Genomic DNA, 14,640 nt, shown 5'->3' with positions numbered 1-14,640 from the left:
TGTAAACAGTAGGCTATGTTGCGCTTAAATGTGCTTTTAAAAATTAAATAAGCAGGCCATTCATACGCAGAACGGGTGTTCATAAAGCGATATCATTCATTTCTCTAGAGCATTACAGACATTATAGAAAGTGTGGGCGTGTGTACGTATATACGGACGCACGCGCACACAAATGTTTATGAGCCTTCTGCTTTGTGTTGAAAAGTGCGTCGTGAGAATGTACTGTATTTTATGGTAGTTAAGAAAAAAAAATGTTTCTACCATACGGTGAGGGTAACCTATACTCAGGGATTAGGGCAAGGCAAGGAAGATATAAAGACCTGCACCTTTATCTTTCCTGACTCCAGCCCTAAATAGTCTATCCTGTATTCTTCAGGTGATTAGCGGTAAGTGATTCCACATATTTTGTGCTCTTCCGTTAGGTGTGTGGTACGAAGAAGCGTGACCAGAGTGAAGCACTCCGTCACACTTCTTCAATAACGTTGACCCCTGACAGTCGTGACCCGCGACCTCAGCCCTCTTGGGTGCGCCCAGACAGCGCAGGGTATTGCCTGTAGTCTTGGGCTCCCTGCGTGTGCGAGTTCTATTTCTGGCAATCAATCAGTCCGTGCTTTATCAGAGCACTTTCCTGCCCTACCACGCTGTCCGATTAGCAGCGGGAGGACCAGGGCCAAGATAAACACCCACAGACTCTGTCAGGCGCTTATCGGCACAAATAATAGTCTGAAGTGGTGATGTGGATGCTCCTGAGGGACCTGTCACCGCTGGTTTTCAGATCGTATTCGGTGTCATGGAAATAGGCCTACACGGACACCTCAAATCATAACCACAAACTTTACTGACGTCTTGAGGTCTTGACCTTGCACAGAAAATGTTTTGTTTCCATATATCAACATTTTCATTACATATCCGGCGACTGAAAATAAAAATAGCTTCTCTAAAATGAAATGGGTGTCATGTCTTGCGTTGAAGATCGGTAACGCTCATCGAAATTTGGGGTTTTTAAATTAACCTTATTGACCATTTAAAGGGCGTAGCTAATAATCAGACAACTAACAATGTTTATTTAGCAGCGGTCAGCACCGAAACTCGGACTCCTTCATCAATTTTTATTTATTTATTTATAAATAACAAGGTCGTAGGGTAGGATGCCACATATAATCGTTAGCCATATTGAGCATGAGTGGGCCCACGTGCAAAACTACTTACAGTATGATACAGTGTCAAAGAGAAATGTGTGTCAGTCCATCTGTTTGCATTTTAACAGCACTCTATTGCACAGATGGAAGCTCTCTGTACCGGTCCGTATCTAATGTTAGAGATATAACAGTCCTGTTACCACCAGAGGTACAAACCACACAGGTCTCAGATGTTTTTAATCAATAGATTTCCAATGGCTATACGTCCCTGATAGCAGTCTAAGAGGTGGAGACACAGCTGCTCTCTACAGTTATGCTTTCCCCCAAACAGAGCCACACAAAATACAATTTATTAGTTTCCAAATAAATACATATTTGCTTACAAGGTACGCTACCCATCATGCGAATAATTTAGCGAAATCAATTTTTAAATAATTATCTTTACTCATTCCCTCGCATTAACGTATATAGGCTGTGCTGGCACTACGAGAAAAAGTGACTTGATTTATTTGATAAAATAAAAATATTAGGCTACAGAGGATAAACACACGTAGGCTAAGCGTAAATACGTATGTTCTCTGCAACGACCAGGAAAGGACACTAAATAACCGAAAAGTGGAACTCTCATTATGCAGTCTGTAATAGCCTACATCAAGACCATGAACTATTAGAATTTCATCTGAGTGGAAAGCATTCACCGAGCGGTGCTGCGCTACGAAAAGGAAGCACGACTCTTCATCACGTCATTCTGAGTTTAGGCGTTCGGCAGGAAACAGGGTTTCCTCTTGGATTGTTGTAGTGAGAACAACACCATATTTTTCATTGCTCAATGCAACCCTCGGCACATATCACGGTGAAGCTAGCAAGAAGGAAAAATGTATCCTTCGGAAAATATAATTTTGTTTCTTTGCGTCTTGTTTTTCGGCACCCGGTGGACTATCCATCAGCGCGTTGTTAGCGCGCTGCAAATCCAACAGGCATTCACATCTCCAAACCTGACGAACAATTTCGTTGTGGATGAAGTTTCCAAAAAAGTATATCTGGCGTCAGTTAACACAATTTACCAGCTGAACGCTACTTTACATGTGGAGGTTGAGAAGAGGACCGGTCCGGTGGAAGACAACTTGCTTTGCCATGCGCCACAGCTGCCCCAGGCGCCCTGTGAACACCAAAAGACGCTTACCGATAACTTCAACAAACTGCTGCAACTGGATAGGGCGCAAGGCGTTCTCGTCGTGTGCGGCTCCGTATACCAGGGTTTTTGTGAGCTTAGGAAGATGGAGAACGTTTCTGAAATCGCCGTTGAATTTCCTCCCCAGGGTGCCAAAACTGTTTTTCCCAGCATGTTGAACATCGCTGCCAATCACCCCAACGCTTCAACAGTTGGGCTTATTTTTAGAAGTCACAATGGGAATACCCGACTTTTAGTAGGAGCTACTTATACAGGTATGGGAACCCCGTTTTTTCCCAAAAACCACAGTAAAGAGGACTTAAGATTTGAAAATACCCCAGAGATTGCTATTCGCTCCTTAAATATCAATGACCTATCAAGGCTTTTTACTTATGATATCAATCCTTCAGAAGATAACGTCTTTAAGATAAAGCAAGAAGTGAAGCCAAAAAACAAGCTTAATTTCGTTCATGCATTTATACAGAAGACATATTCTTACATCGCCATCAATAATGATGCCAATATGGGTCACAAAGAGAGCCAACCTAATAGTATACTTGCGAGGATTTGCCTGGACACTGAAAACCCACGAAAATCCACCACAGAGAGCAGAAAACTTACAGAATCATATATTCAAATGGGTCTGCAGTGTGGTTCAAATGGAAATATTTACAACAGAGTTGTTTCGGTTTACCCTGCGGAGATGTATATCACCGACGCGCATGAACCGGAGCACTTTTTATTTGGAGTCTTTGCCAAATCAAACAAAAACTCTGCTTTATGTGTATATAAGTTTTCTGATATCGAGGAAGTCATCAGGCAAGGCAGAAAGAACTGCTCGAATTTGCAACGCTCCGATGATGTGCAGGTGTTGGACAGCGTTATTCAAGGTTCGGGCGCCGTGTGCATTCAAAGAAATATAATGGTAAGTGAATACCGGCGTAGATTACGCCTATATGAAACAGACTAGTTTATATTACGAATTCTTTATACATAGAATATGCTATATGTTGATAATATGTTGATTTTACATAGACATTAAAGGAAGAAGATAAGACCTGGAACATGCCTACCTGGGCGCTATGAATTTAAGGACCGGGCACAATGCCGGTTCATTTCAGTGCTGTCTTTTGAAGTAATTTTGGTGGAGTATAACATTTTGCTAACAGATTAAGAGTAATCCATTTGAGGGCAGTTCCGCAACATATGTGGTATTATAAAATGTTTTACTTTACATAAATTAATTGTAACATATTTTGTTCCTGAGACAGAAAGATAAATAATTACTGCAACAGTGAGGAAGTCTCATATCACGAGTGCCTTTTGCTCTGTTATTACAAGACAAGAGGGACCTGGTAAAGCATGCGGGGGTTATGGGAACTGCACTGAGGCCTGTGAAAATCAGCTGTGCGCCAGAATTCCTGTTCTGTCGGATAACAAGCAAAGTTCGACTGTTTTAACCTCATGAAAATGCCCGTTTTTAAGCATTGGAAGGTTTTGTATATTGGACTGTCTCTTGTAAGCTACTTGGACCTGTTTAAGAAAACTGAGTAGCATCAACTCGAGTAGGCTACTTTTAACTCGAACTGATTTTATTTAGTGTTAACTGAATTTATAGACGTTGAGAACATAATGAAATAGGCTGCACACGAATCAAGTAAACACTGAGCATTTTGCTGTTAATAATTTTATCAGATTATTTGTGTTTATTTCGATATTTCTAAATAGGCCTATATGATCTAATTTTTTCATTATTTATTTTGCTTCAAAACATTAGGTCTAGCCTAATGAATCCTTGATTCTGACGTAATTGGTCATAAAACGTCATGTGCGCTTTGGCGTGAATTCTAGTCGTCAAACTTTCAACGTGTGTGGGCTAGGGTTACGAGTCTTTAGGATATAGTTTTATTTTACAGACGTACAAACTAAAGGACCCTTTCATTTCTCATTCCACATGAAGTCGTTAGTTTTAATTTTAAAAGCCGCGTTATTCGTGAAGTACTCATAGGTGAAAATTGAACAGAAATATAGACGAATTGTCACTGATTCAATGGAAAATGACTTGAAATGCTAGTTGCGTTCCTTCAAATGTAGTCTCTTCATGCATTTTAGATTTATGAAAGATCCTCTTCAGCTGACGCTTAAGCGACAAGACAGTCTTCGTGAGGTCCACGTGAAACATGCGTTACAACACAAGTGGACAGATAATAAAATGTAAATTAAATATGGGCTGGTAGTAAGAATATAATCCTTAAAGAATGACGGCGACAAACAACGATACAAACAAAACGTAATAACAGAAAACAAAAGCAACGCAACGGCAAGACAAAAAGAAAGATTTTAAGGAAACCTGTCGATTAAATTGTATCATGTCTTGCCTGTGGTACATATAATGTAAAAGTGTGTGTAAACTTTGACGTGTTAGAGTTATAAAGAAATTAAAAATAGGCTATTAAATATAAGATTTCTGTTCCAGAAAAATAAAATGCTTGTGTATGCAAACTGTCAGGCATGCTATGAATTAGTAGGACACCCCCCTAATTAGGTGTATGATTGAGGATGATATTTATAACTAACCGTTTAGAATAAGAATGTCTTAAAACTGCTAAAATGGGTTCTGAAGAAGACTACTGGGCAATTGAGACTAGATTTGTGATACGGTTTTACAGAATTACATGGACGTGAATAATTGAAACACTCCCAACACACCTTGTATAACTACATGTGACTTATCCTGTTTCGCATAACTGTTCTGACTAAAGTGCTCATGAGTGTTGTGAGAAAAATAATAATAAGAATGACGGAATTCAGTTTCCAGAACTAGTTTTCTGTGAGTGACGAAATCTGATATTTTCAGCGTAGCTGAGGGCCCTCTGTTGAAGGGAAACCAAAGAAATGGCTTATGATAAGTATGGAGGTCAAAAGCACAGGGAGGCTCATGGGAAATGCTGGCCCAGTCCCCTCCTCCTCAGAACTGAGACGCTGCAGCTCCTCCTGACTCAATTTGGCCCCACATGATTTAGTCAGGGATTAAGTCTGTGCTTTGTGGAATTTAGTTGAATGGATTTGCTTCCTCTTTTTCTCATTACAACTGGTTACCACAGGACTACTAAAATGCAACAGAATGTTAGAGTAAAAATTGATCTAATTGTATAGCTAAGTGGTCTTGTCATGCAATATAATATTTTATGCCAGCCTTAAAAAAACCTTACTACAGTAGTTAAAGGTCCAAATTGATTTTCCAACATATAAGTGCTTATTTAAGTAAAATTATGCATTTGACTCATGCACAAAATATGCAACTTCTGGTCTGTCCCTTGGAGATAGTGTATACCTTGGGACACATGTATATATATAATGTATAAAGGTTAAAGGCATACTATGCAGGATTTTACCGCCTTGTGTTTACAGTCATATAAGTCTCCCGCTCCGTCTTCAACCCTGCCCTCTCACCCTCTAGTTCCCAACTGAGTTGCTGACGTGAATTCATTAGATACTATTGCTACCAGTAAATGTCTTCCATCAGTTACTCGGACTGGACACAAACCGGACATGTACAAAAAATTTGAAAAGTGAACATTCCGGTTTAAGTATCAAAATATTCTTGGTTTAAGTATGAGTATGGTTTAGTTGGTTTCAAACCACTAACCATGAAATAATTGTACTAGGGTGCGATTGAAGTTTAGTTGGGGGAAATTTCAAAAAGGGCACCTAATTGTACAGCTGATGTATTGCCAAGTGGCACATTTTCCCTTTTTCAGCTGTCATGTCCTCTTCAGATAAAAAAACACTTTCATTAGTTCTGTTTATATTGGAATAAATTAATGAAAGCACAAAATAACACATATGCAAAACAAGAGCACAGCAGGTAGGGTGTCTGTTTTCTATCATGCTTGCAATTGTGAGAATGTTGATCATCAGGCCAACCAGCTACATCTGTAAAAAATTACAACTAAATTTACACTGTGAATCCTGCTGGAAAAAACAACAACATATGCTTGCAGCTGGTAACCAACATTACCAGTAAGAACTAGGTTTGTGAAACATGGTACCTGGTAGTTGGTGGCTGGTAACCAGCTATAGCTGGGTCTTTGGCAACAGCTGGCAGCTGGTGATCAGCTACAGCTAGCTGGAACAGCTGGAGTCGAGGTCAAGTATATTTAGCAAGTACACTACATCTCAATAACAGTCAAGATACCTCCATGTTTATTTGGAAAATTTATTTTCATGGTTCGAAATGAAATGGAGTTAAGTACCATTTTTTCTTCAAACCAGCCTACCGACACAGAACGGTAAACTGCACAGAACTCTGGCTAAATACGTTTGCGGAAAATATGCAACTTAACATATGATTCCTTATAAAAATTAAGAAAGGTAATTGAAATGTGATTTATTGAACCCAAATGACATTTTAAGCTAGTAAATGAATGGTTGTGTCTTTATTGCCAAATTGACAGAACTTTTTCATATCATAACCAGATTTATAACATCATGGTATGATTTGATGGCATCATGTTATTAAATTTATGCTGTACAGTATTTCCAAATGTGATTTTATGCTCTGTGAATTCTTAATATTTTGGCACAGTTACCACTAAATTTATGTTTCTTTGTGTTGGCAACAATATCTGGCAATAAAATTTCTGTAGAAACCCTAAATTGTCCATATATGCATATTTTGTGCCACTGAATATACTTGTTTCCCCTTTAATTAGGAAAACAAATGTTCTACATATAAAACATCTTTACACTGCATGCTTATTATCAACCGAGGGTAAGAACCTACAGTAAATCTATATTCATCAAGTTAGCGCAGAACTTCATGTGATCCTCTCAGCCCAGCTCGACCAGGCTGGTACACCAGCTAAAGTCAGCTTGACACTCATCTGTGAACACAATGCATTGGGGAAAAAAGCTGGAACTACAGTGGAGTGAGGATTTGTTCTGTCTGCTTGCCAAATATTTCCAAGAAAATGAACATGACATGATGATGTTACAGATAAGTGTGGATGAAGTAAAACCTTGACACATACAGCATCAAGGAGGGATGATAGAGTAAAGCAATATCCTACAGGTACATTGTTTACTGACAGTTTTCATTTGGTTAACATAGATCATGGTGCAAAGATAATTATATTTTGCAGATTTTAATTGTTTTCTAGGACAATCAAATCATGATTGATCTGCTAGTCATTCTGGTAGGTACCGTGTATCTACACTGTCTCAATTATTCCTGGGTGGCAGAGGGCATTTTGAAATGACGAAAATAATTTTTGTTATTTAAAGAAACCGGTTGCATTTGAGTTGGGCAATGCAAGTTTCATGATGAAGGTTTACAACGGCATTCCTCGGGATTGTTAAGGCAGAATTCAGGAAACTTACAGTAAACTTGAGCTGATGAATATATACTTATCATTAGCTTAACAGTGTTATAACACAGGAGAACTAATAAACTGATAATATGTTAAAACATTGAACAGAATAACTGAAAAGCTCAATCAGTCCAGCAGCTCACTAAAATTTCTGAAGGCTGTCAGTATTTTTGGCCCCACACAGTGAAATGTCCAGTGTTAAATCATCTCTTACAGAGTTAATCTGGTCCCTACTGGACTCAACTGTGCTCTGTTAGAGTTAAATGAACACTGGACATTTTGCTGGGTGAAACAGTTTACAGTCAGATGTGCAAAACCTACACACATCACAGCATGAATTTATAAAAGAATAAACAAATTACAGGAGTAAACCTACTTATTGTGATTATGTTGAACAATAAATATTTTTTAAATTGACTTAAATGTATGACATTCACAGCTGTCCAGTGTACTGTATATTTACGTGCCCCTGCTTTGAACCTCTTGTTTTAATTATCTCACCATATGTCATTTTTAACAATGTAGAGAAGGTTGTTTATTTAAAATGAGCATTTGCCACATCCTTAACAAAACATTTTATGTACATTTGTATATTTTTATTTATTGCCGTACTGTCTTATAAAGTATACCAAGTCTAACATCTGTCTAAATAGCGTCAAGAGACAAGCTATCATTGTTTTGATACACCTGATTGAATTTACTTGTAATTGAATGATCAGCTAGATGATTGTACTAATAATTGAATACTTGTTTGACTGATGAAACTTCCATCAACCCTTGCCTGTGAAAGACTGAAATACTGATTTTCTCCAGGTCTTAGTTATACTGACGTATATGTGTTTTAGACAGTCATTTGAAAGTTTCTCAGATGATATACATTGCATTCTTGTTGCCAATACCAGCTTTACAGTATATCACACGCTCTATAATTTTGAAAAGGTGATTAACATAATTTGAAGGAAGAAAAAAAATCCATGTTTAAATGGATTGGATTATCAGGTCTAAGAGTGACAGATTGGTCTTGATGCATGAATCTCAGTATTTAATGTGTGAAGTATGAGGTGCCTGCAGTTACTGATGTGTGTTGCCAAATATATTTCTTGTGATGATTATAATGATAGATTTTACACCTTAGGGACCCACTGGTTCTCTTGCTTGTTTTCGTAATATGCTAAATAGCAAAGAATGCGTATAAAACAAGAATATACGTGTGCTGATATGTTGCCTGACAAAACTGTGAATTCCATTTTTATGGTTTGGTAACACCTCGTTATTATTTTTTGACTACTGATCAAATTGGGTGGTCAGTCTGTGAGTACTACCTTCATTGACTGAATAATTACAACTGTCTCCAGTGTGATTGCAAACATATCAGTGATTGATGCAGTGGACAAGCCATGGCCATAGCCCTGTTTGAGCACATCATGCTGCTCAAGTCTGTACAGATTCACTGATCTTTATGGTAAAATGGTAACTTGATTTGGAGGGCACTGTGATCTCTACAAGCCATACAGATTATGCAAACATCACTGTCCTTTCTCAAACAGCTAGTCCTTTCTATATGCAGTCTGTGGAAGGGCTAGTCTGATGAGACAGTCCCAAATTGCGAACATTTGTCTCGACACATGCATAATTATGAGTCAGGACTGTTTGTCCTTATAAGTAGACTAATTTTTGGTGGCTGATCTTTTGGAAAAAAAATCTGATGCAATTAAGCTATGTTTAGAGAAAGACTGCCATTGCCATTGGCTGTCAATACTGCGGCCTCTCTAAAGCATTCACTGAATCAATATGTTCTTGGGTGAGGATGGCCTCTGGAGTTCTTTAGTACACTTATGTACTGATGCTTAGTGACAGTAGAAGCCATTTACAATTTGTAATGCTTTACCCCTTTTACTCCCCAATTTAGAATGCCTGATCACATGAAGTATGCGTATATCAGTGCTCATTGCTACAGTCTCCTCTATTAATTGTGAAGAGCGCAGGTAAGCATGTGCTCTTCTCTGAAGCACATCATGTCAGCAGCCTCTTCCTGTCACACCACAATGGACACAGGCTTGCACAGAGGTAATTCAGAGGTAGACCCTTCTTGTGCCGCTTAACAGATGGACTTGCAGGTGCCCAGTCGTTAGGGGTCACTAGTTTGCGTTTGTCATCCCAGCCGACTGAAACCCTCCCGCTGGAGGCAAATTTTGCATGTGGGGTTAACAGCCACAAGACATGGTTTGGGTTCTGATAACTGCGTGTGGGGCCCGTTCTTCCACTAGATAGGTGTCTTAACAGGATGAGTAATCTAGTGGCCCCCTCATTCAACACGTGAAATAATGACAAATCAAATATTGGTGTTGCATAGGGTTATAGGCCATGAAAAATAAACTGCAATTGTTTTGTTAACCATTTGAGAAAAGCTGTTGTTAAAAATGAAAATAATGTGTTCTATACCTTTGAGTTTGTTCAGTAGCCTATATGAGTGCCCCTTGGTAAAGATGAGAGAACAAAAAGCTATGAAAAAATGTTGTTTTTGTTTATCAGCTTGATATTGCTTATTTTTTCTTTTTCAAAAACATGTCACAATGGTTGGAACACCTAGAAATTCTTTGAACAAAACTGAATAGTAGTATTCGCATTAGGAACATTTTTGTGGTCATCTATGACTTTCTGTTGTACTGGGGTATAAATATGAGGTGACGCACATGGAGAACTCCCTTATGTCACCCTTCAATGTGAGGAAGGTCATGCAAATGAAATGCAACAAAATGTTTTTAACCTTTGTGAACCAGACAATGGCTATGAATAAAAGCCTGAAAATGCCTATCTCCATTTGCAGGGCAATAATTAAGAATGTTAAACAACTGCAGCTGTGGTTAGCCTGCTTAGAAGAGGCCAGTATATTTTGCCCCCATACACAGTGCAAAAAAAATGGTTCTAGAGCCAAAAAAAATTCACAGTGGGAGAATTGCAGAAATTGGTTACATCTTAGGGTCACCAAATCTCCACTACAATTAGATGCCACCTCTATGCTGACAAGCTATCTTGAAGGTGTGCCAGAAGAAAGCTTCTGCTGTCATTAAACCACAAATGTAGGCATCTGTAATTTGCCAAATGTTATTGGAACTTTGATTGGAACCAGGTTCAATGGTCATATGAGACAAAATGGAGCTATTTGTGGTGGGGCTATATTACATCCAAAGACCCTGGGAGCTTTGTTAGGATACGTGGCATCATGGACTTCATCAAGTACCAGAAGAATCAAAACATTTGGAATCCCAATTTCTGTCCCCTGACCTAAAACCCACTGAAACCCTGTGTGGTGGGCTAAAGAGGAGAGTCCACAAGTGAAGGCTAGGGACTGCGCATGGAGGAATGGTCTCAGTGCAAGGGTGCAAATAATGTGACATACATCTTTTTCTGAATAATAATGTTCATTTTATGTTCTTCTTTATGATTTTATGTTAAATAATTATTTTCCCTCAATGGTATCAAAATAAGATTGTCCAATTTTCTCTTATTGCTGAGCATAGAAAATCGTCAATAAAGAATTTGAATTTTATCCAGCCTTTTTTGTTCATATTCATTGATGGTGCCAATAATTCTGAAGGGCACTGTATGTGTTGGGAAGGTTCTAGGAACCAGAAATTGTTGGCTGGGTTTAATTCTTCTATTTCTTCTGATCATTTATTTCGCACATATACATCCCTAAATCCCTGTGTTTTGTGACTGGAGGGTTTATGATGATAAGGATAAAGAATAAAACTCATAACTCTTTTCTCGTCTTGCCTCCATCTGCGTAGCTGCAGCCGGAGCAGCTGGACTGTGGGGCCGCCCACCTGCAGCACCCACTTGCCCTGAGCAGGCCACTGAAGGCAGTCCCACTCCTTGAGTCTGTGGGGCTCAGCTCGGTGGCTGTGGAGAGCGTGCACAATCACACGGTGGTGTTTCTGGGCACCAGTAACGGCCGACTATACAAGGTATGAAAATCTGCATGTCCTATGAGCCCCCACCATGCACAGGGTAAGCTTCGCTGATGTATAACGTTCTGTAATATGTGTGCAAGATGCACATGTGTGGTGTCATAATTCATGGTAACCATCAGTATTTCCACATCAGTTGTGTCAACTCCTTGGCCTAACCATATGCCTGATTCATACCATTGATTTATATTTGTGATTATATTGCATCTGAACATATGAAATATCAGAATGCAAAAAGTGAAAAAATCTACTGAAATTTGAAAGTGAAATTTCTTTGTTATGCTTTTGAAATCTCGGTTGTTTTAGTCTGTTTCTGTTTCAGTGGTAGGTACTGGCAAACTGAGGTGAGGGCATTTTAAATGTTGTGTGATTTCATCATTTCGGAAACTGTTTTGGGCTTTGGAGATCCCCTAGTTGCTGACGGTGGAGTTTCTTCTCAGGAGTGAGGCATTTATAGCCTGACTCATCAACACAGGCTGCTCAACTCAAACTGTGCTGGGAAATCTGAGCTTGGAAACATCTGTGAGAACTGGAAGTCTATGAATTTCCCGTTGATTAACAAAATACCTTGTTTATGTGTAATTCACTTTAAAAAAACATGGGGAAGTATTATAGCTGCGGGATGCATAATTCCAAAAAACAAGAATCAAGTATCAAAATAGAAAATCAACTAAAAGGAAGTTATGTAATTGCTTTGCAGTAGACTTGGACTTTTAAACATCAGGCATTTTTTTCTGAGAGCGTTTTTGAGGAAATGTGTCTGTGTGTGTGTGTGTGTGTGTGCACGCGCGTGCATGCATGTGTGTTTGTCCTCAGGGGTGGCACTGGTAGTGTAGAGATATTTGTTGTTTTATAAATTCAGTTGGAGATGGCTTCAGGCAGTGATTTCTTTAAAAACAAAGTAGTAGTATATGGTATGTGGCCCTTCTGCTACTGTACATGTTTCAACCTTTCTGTATTTCAGCTTTTATATATTTGTGTGAATATGTGTATTTCTCTGCAAAGGTCTCTCTCTCTCTCTCTCTCTCTCATTCCAGGGTCACCCCAACCCCCAAAAACACAGACACACACTCAAAGGTTTTTTCAGTCTAGTGCTTTTGAATAGATCCGATTCCTTCGTAAAGTTGTAGGATCGGAATTTCAGCAGCTAGTTTTGTAGATAAGATAGAAAGAAGGGGACTTCACAGCTTGTCATCCACCGTCTGGCTCAGAAAGTCCTCAGAGTAAAAACCCACAGCTTCCTGAAAAAAAAAGAGCAAAGCTGCCAACAGTATTTACCTACATTTTGTGTGTGTGCATATGTGCATTCTTGGGTGTGGGTATAATGCAGTGCCAATTAGCAAAAGGAAACCTCTGGTTTTAATGGCCATTAAAAAAAAATCTACAGAGGGTCTGCTAAACCAACTAATAGGTTAATTCATTTTTATTATAGTATGCCAATGCTTGCTTGCGCGAGATATGGAAACAATACACACTGAAAGAATTCTGCCACTAAACCGAACATAAAGATTTGCAGGAACCCAGGTTGCCACATATTGTGATGTTTTGCATGCTGGACTTTACTGAAAATGTTTGAATAAATGTTTGCAGTTCTCTCCAAATGTATGGACATACTTGAATGAGAAGTTAAAGTTACAGTAAACAATAGGTCACATTACGGTTAATATGGGTTTGATTCACGGGTAGGCGCAAGTTTAAAATACCATACATTTTGGTTTCAGATTTCATTTCCAATGCAGTGCGCTTTTGTAAAATGCGCAGATTCATTTGCATAAAGGCTGGCTGAATAAAATGTGACAAACATTTGTTCTTTCTTCAGCTGAACCTCCTTAGGAACCTGACTCTGCCCAATCAACCGTCTCTGAAGCTTCCGTCTGGCGAATCTGTCCACCACATCATGACGTTTGACCCCAATGACAGAAACTACCTTTACGTAATGACCTTGAATCATGTGAGTCTGGGTGCTATCGAGTGTCTCTTTTCCAGTTAAACTTACAGTGCAAACTAGGAATGAAAATAAATTAACATATCAATCATATGTTATAAAATCAGCATAAAATGTTGTTCCATAAATGAGATGGAGTTGAGATAAGTGGAGATTTTGTTTTCGCATGCAAAACAGGAAACTACATTTTAATGATTAAGTGATTAAGTCCTTTATCATTGATTAAAAAAAGAAATAATTATCAGGAAATCTCACCATGCACTGAAATTCTGAAGATAACTTTGCAGAGGGATGTTCTGGTCGTGCAATGGCGAGAGGATGTGGGTGCTATGTGTGAAAATATTTTTACCCCCAAAGCTTCTGCGGGTTAAAGTTTCCAAGTGTGATCAGTACACCAGCTGCAGTGAATGCCTGGGTGCCAGCGATGCCTACTGTGGGTGGTGCACACTGGAGGGCAGGTAAGGATACATTCAGTCAATTACATATTATTTTGAATCATTGTTGGTCAGCTAATATGTAATACAGTACTAGTCAAAAGTTTGGACACACCTGCTTAAACCAGTTTTTTCATGATTAAAAATGCTTTAAACTGTATAAACTTATCTATGAACACTTAATATATCATTATATGATAAATAAGCAGATAATTTTAAGTGTATTGCATTCAAAAGTTTGTTTTTTAAATGAAAATGGAAATCTTGTAAGCTCATGGGGGGGGGGGGGCATTGTTTTGTTATTTAAATATCATTGTACATGTTGGTGTTCATGATCAGGACCAGGATGCTCCATGCTCCAGGACCTGTAGAATTTTTCTTATTTAAAAAAAAAATAGGAGCACCTGTTAAGATAGACATCATCATGAACACCAGTACCAAGATACTTAAATAACAAAACAATGTACCCCCTCCCAATGAGCTTACAAGATTTCAATTTTCATTTAAAAATGAAACTTTTGAATGCAATTCACTTATGATTATCTGCTTCTATAAGTACAGATATCATATAATGAAATATTAAATGTTTATAGACAAATTTATTCAGT

The 14,640-nt window shown here is 38.6% G+C and overlaps 1 protein-coding gene across 1 annotated transcript in view; it reads left to right on the top strand.

Annotated features, from left to right (window-relative positions):
* The first annotated feature begins 1,880 nt into the window (after window positions 1–1,880).
* plxnd1 (plexin D1) overlaps window positions 1,881–14,640 on the top strand; it is a 48,305-nt gene continuing 35,545 nt past the window's right edge. Inside the window, exons 1-4 of the mRNA XM_064298359.1 lie at window positions 1,881–3,235; window positions 11,474–11,650; window positions 13,473–13,604; window positions 13,956–14,056. Of these exons, the coding sequence (XP_064154429.1) occupies window positions 2,015–3,235; window positions 11,474–11,650; window positions 13,473–13,604; window positions 13,956–14,056 (1,631 nt within the window). The 5' untranslated portion in view covers window positions 1,881–2,014. The remainder of the gene's footprint in view (window positions 3,236–11,473; window positions 11,651–13,472; window positions 13,605–13,955; window positions 14,057–14,640) is intronic.

Source organism: Anguilla rostrata, chromosome 11, assembly GCF_018555375.3.
Source record: "Anguilla rostrata isolate EN2019 chromosome 11, ASM1855537v3, whole genome shotgun sequence".
Taxonomy (NCBI): Eukaryota; Metazoa; Chordata; class Actinopteri; order Anguilliformes; family Anguillidae; genus Anguilla; species Anguilla rostrata.
The sequence above is the reverse complement of the archived record's forward strand: the minus strand, read 5'-3'. Positions and strand labels throughout refer to the sequence as shown.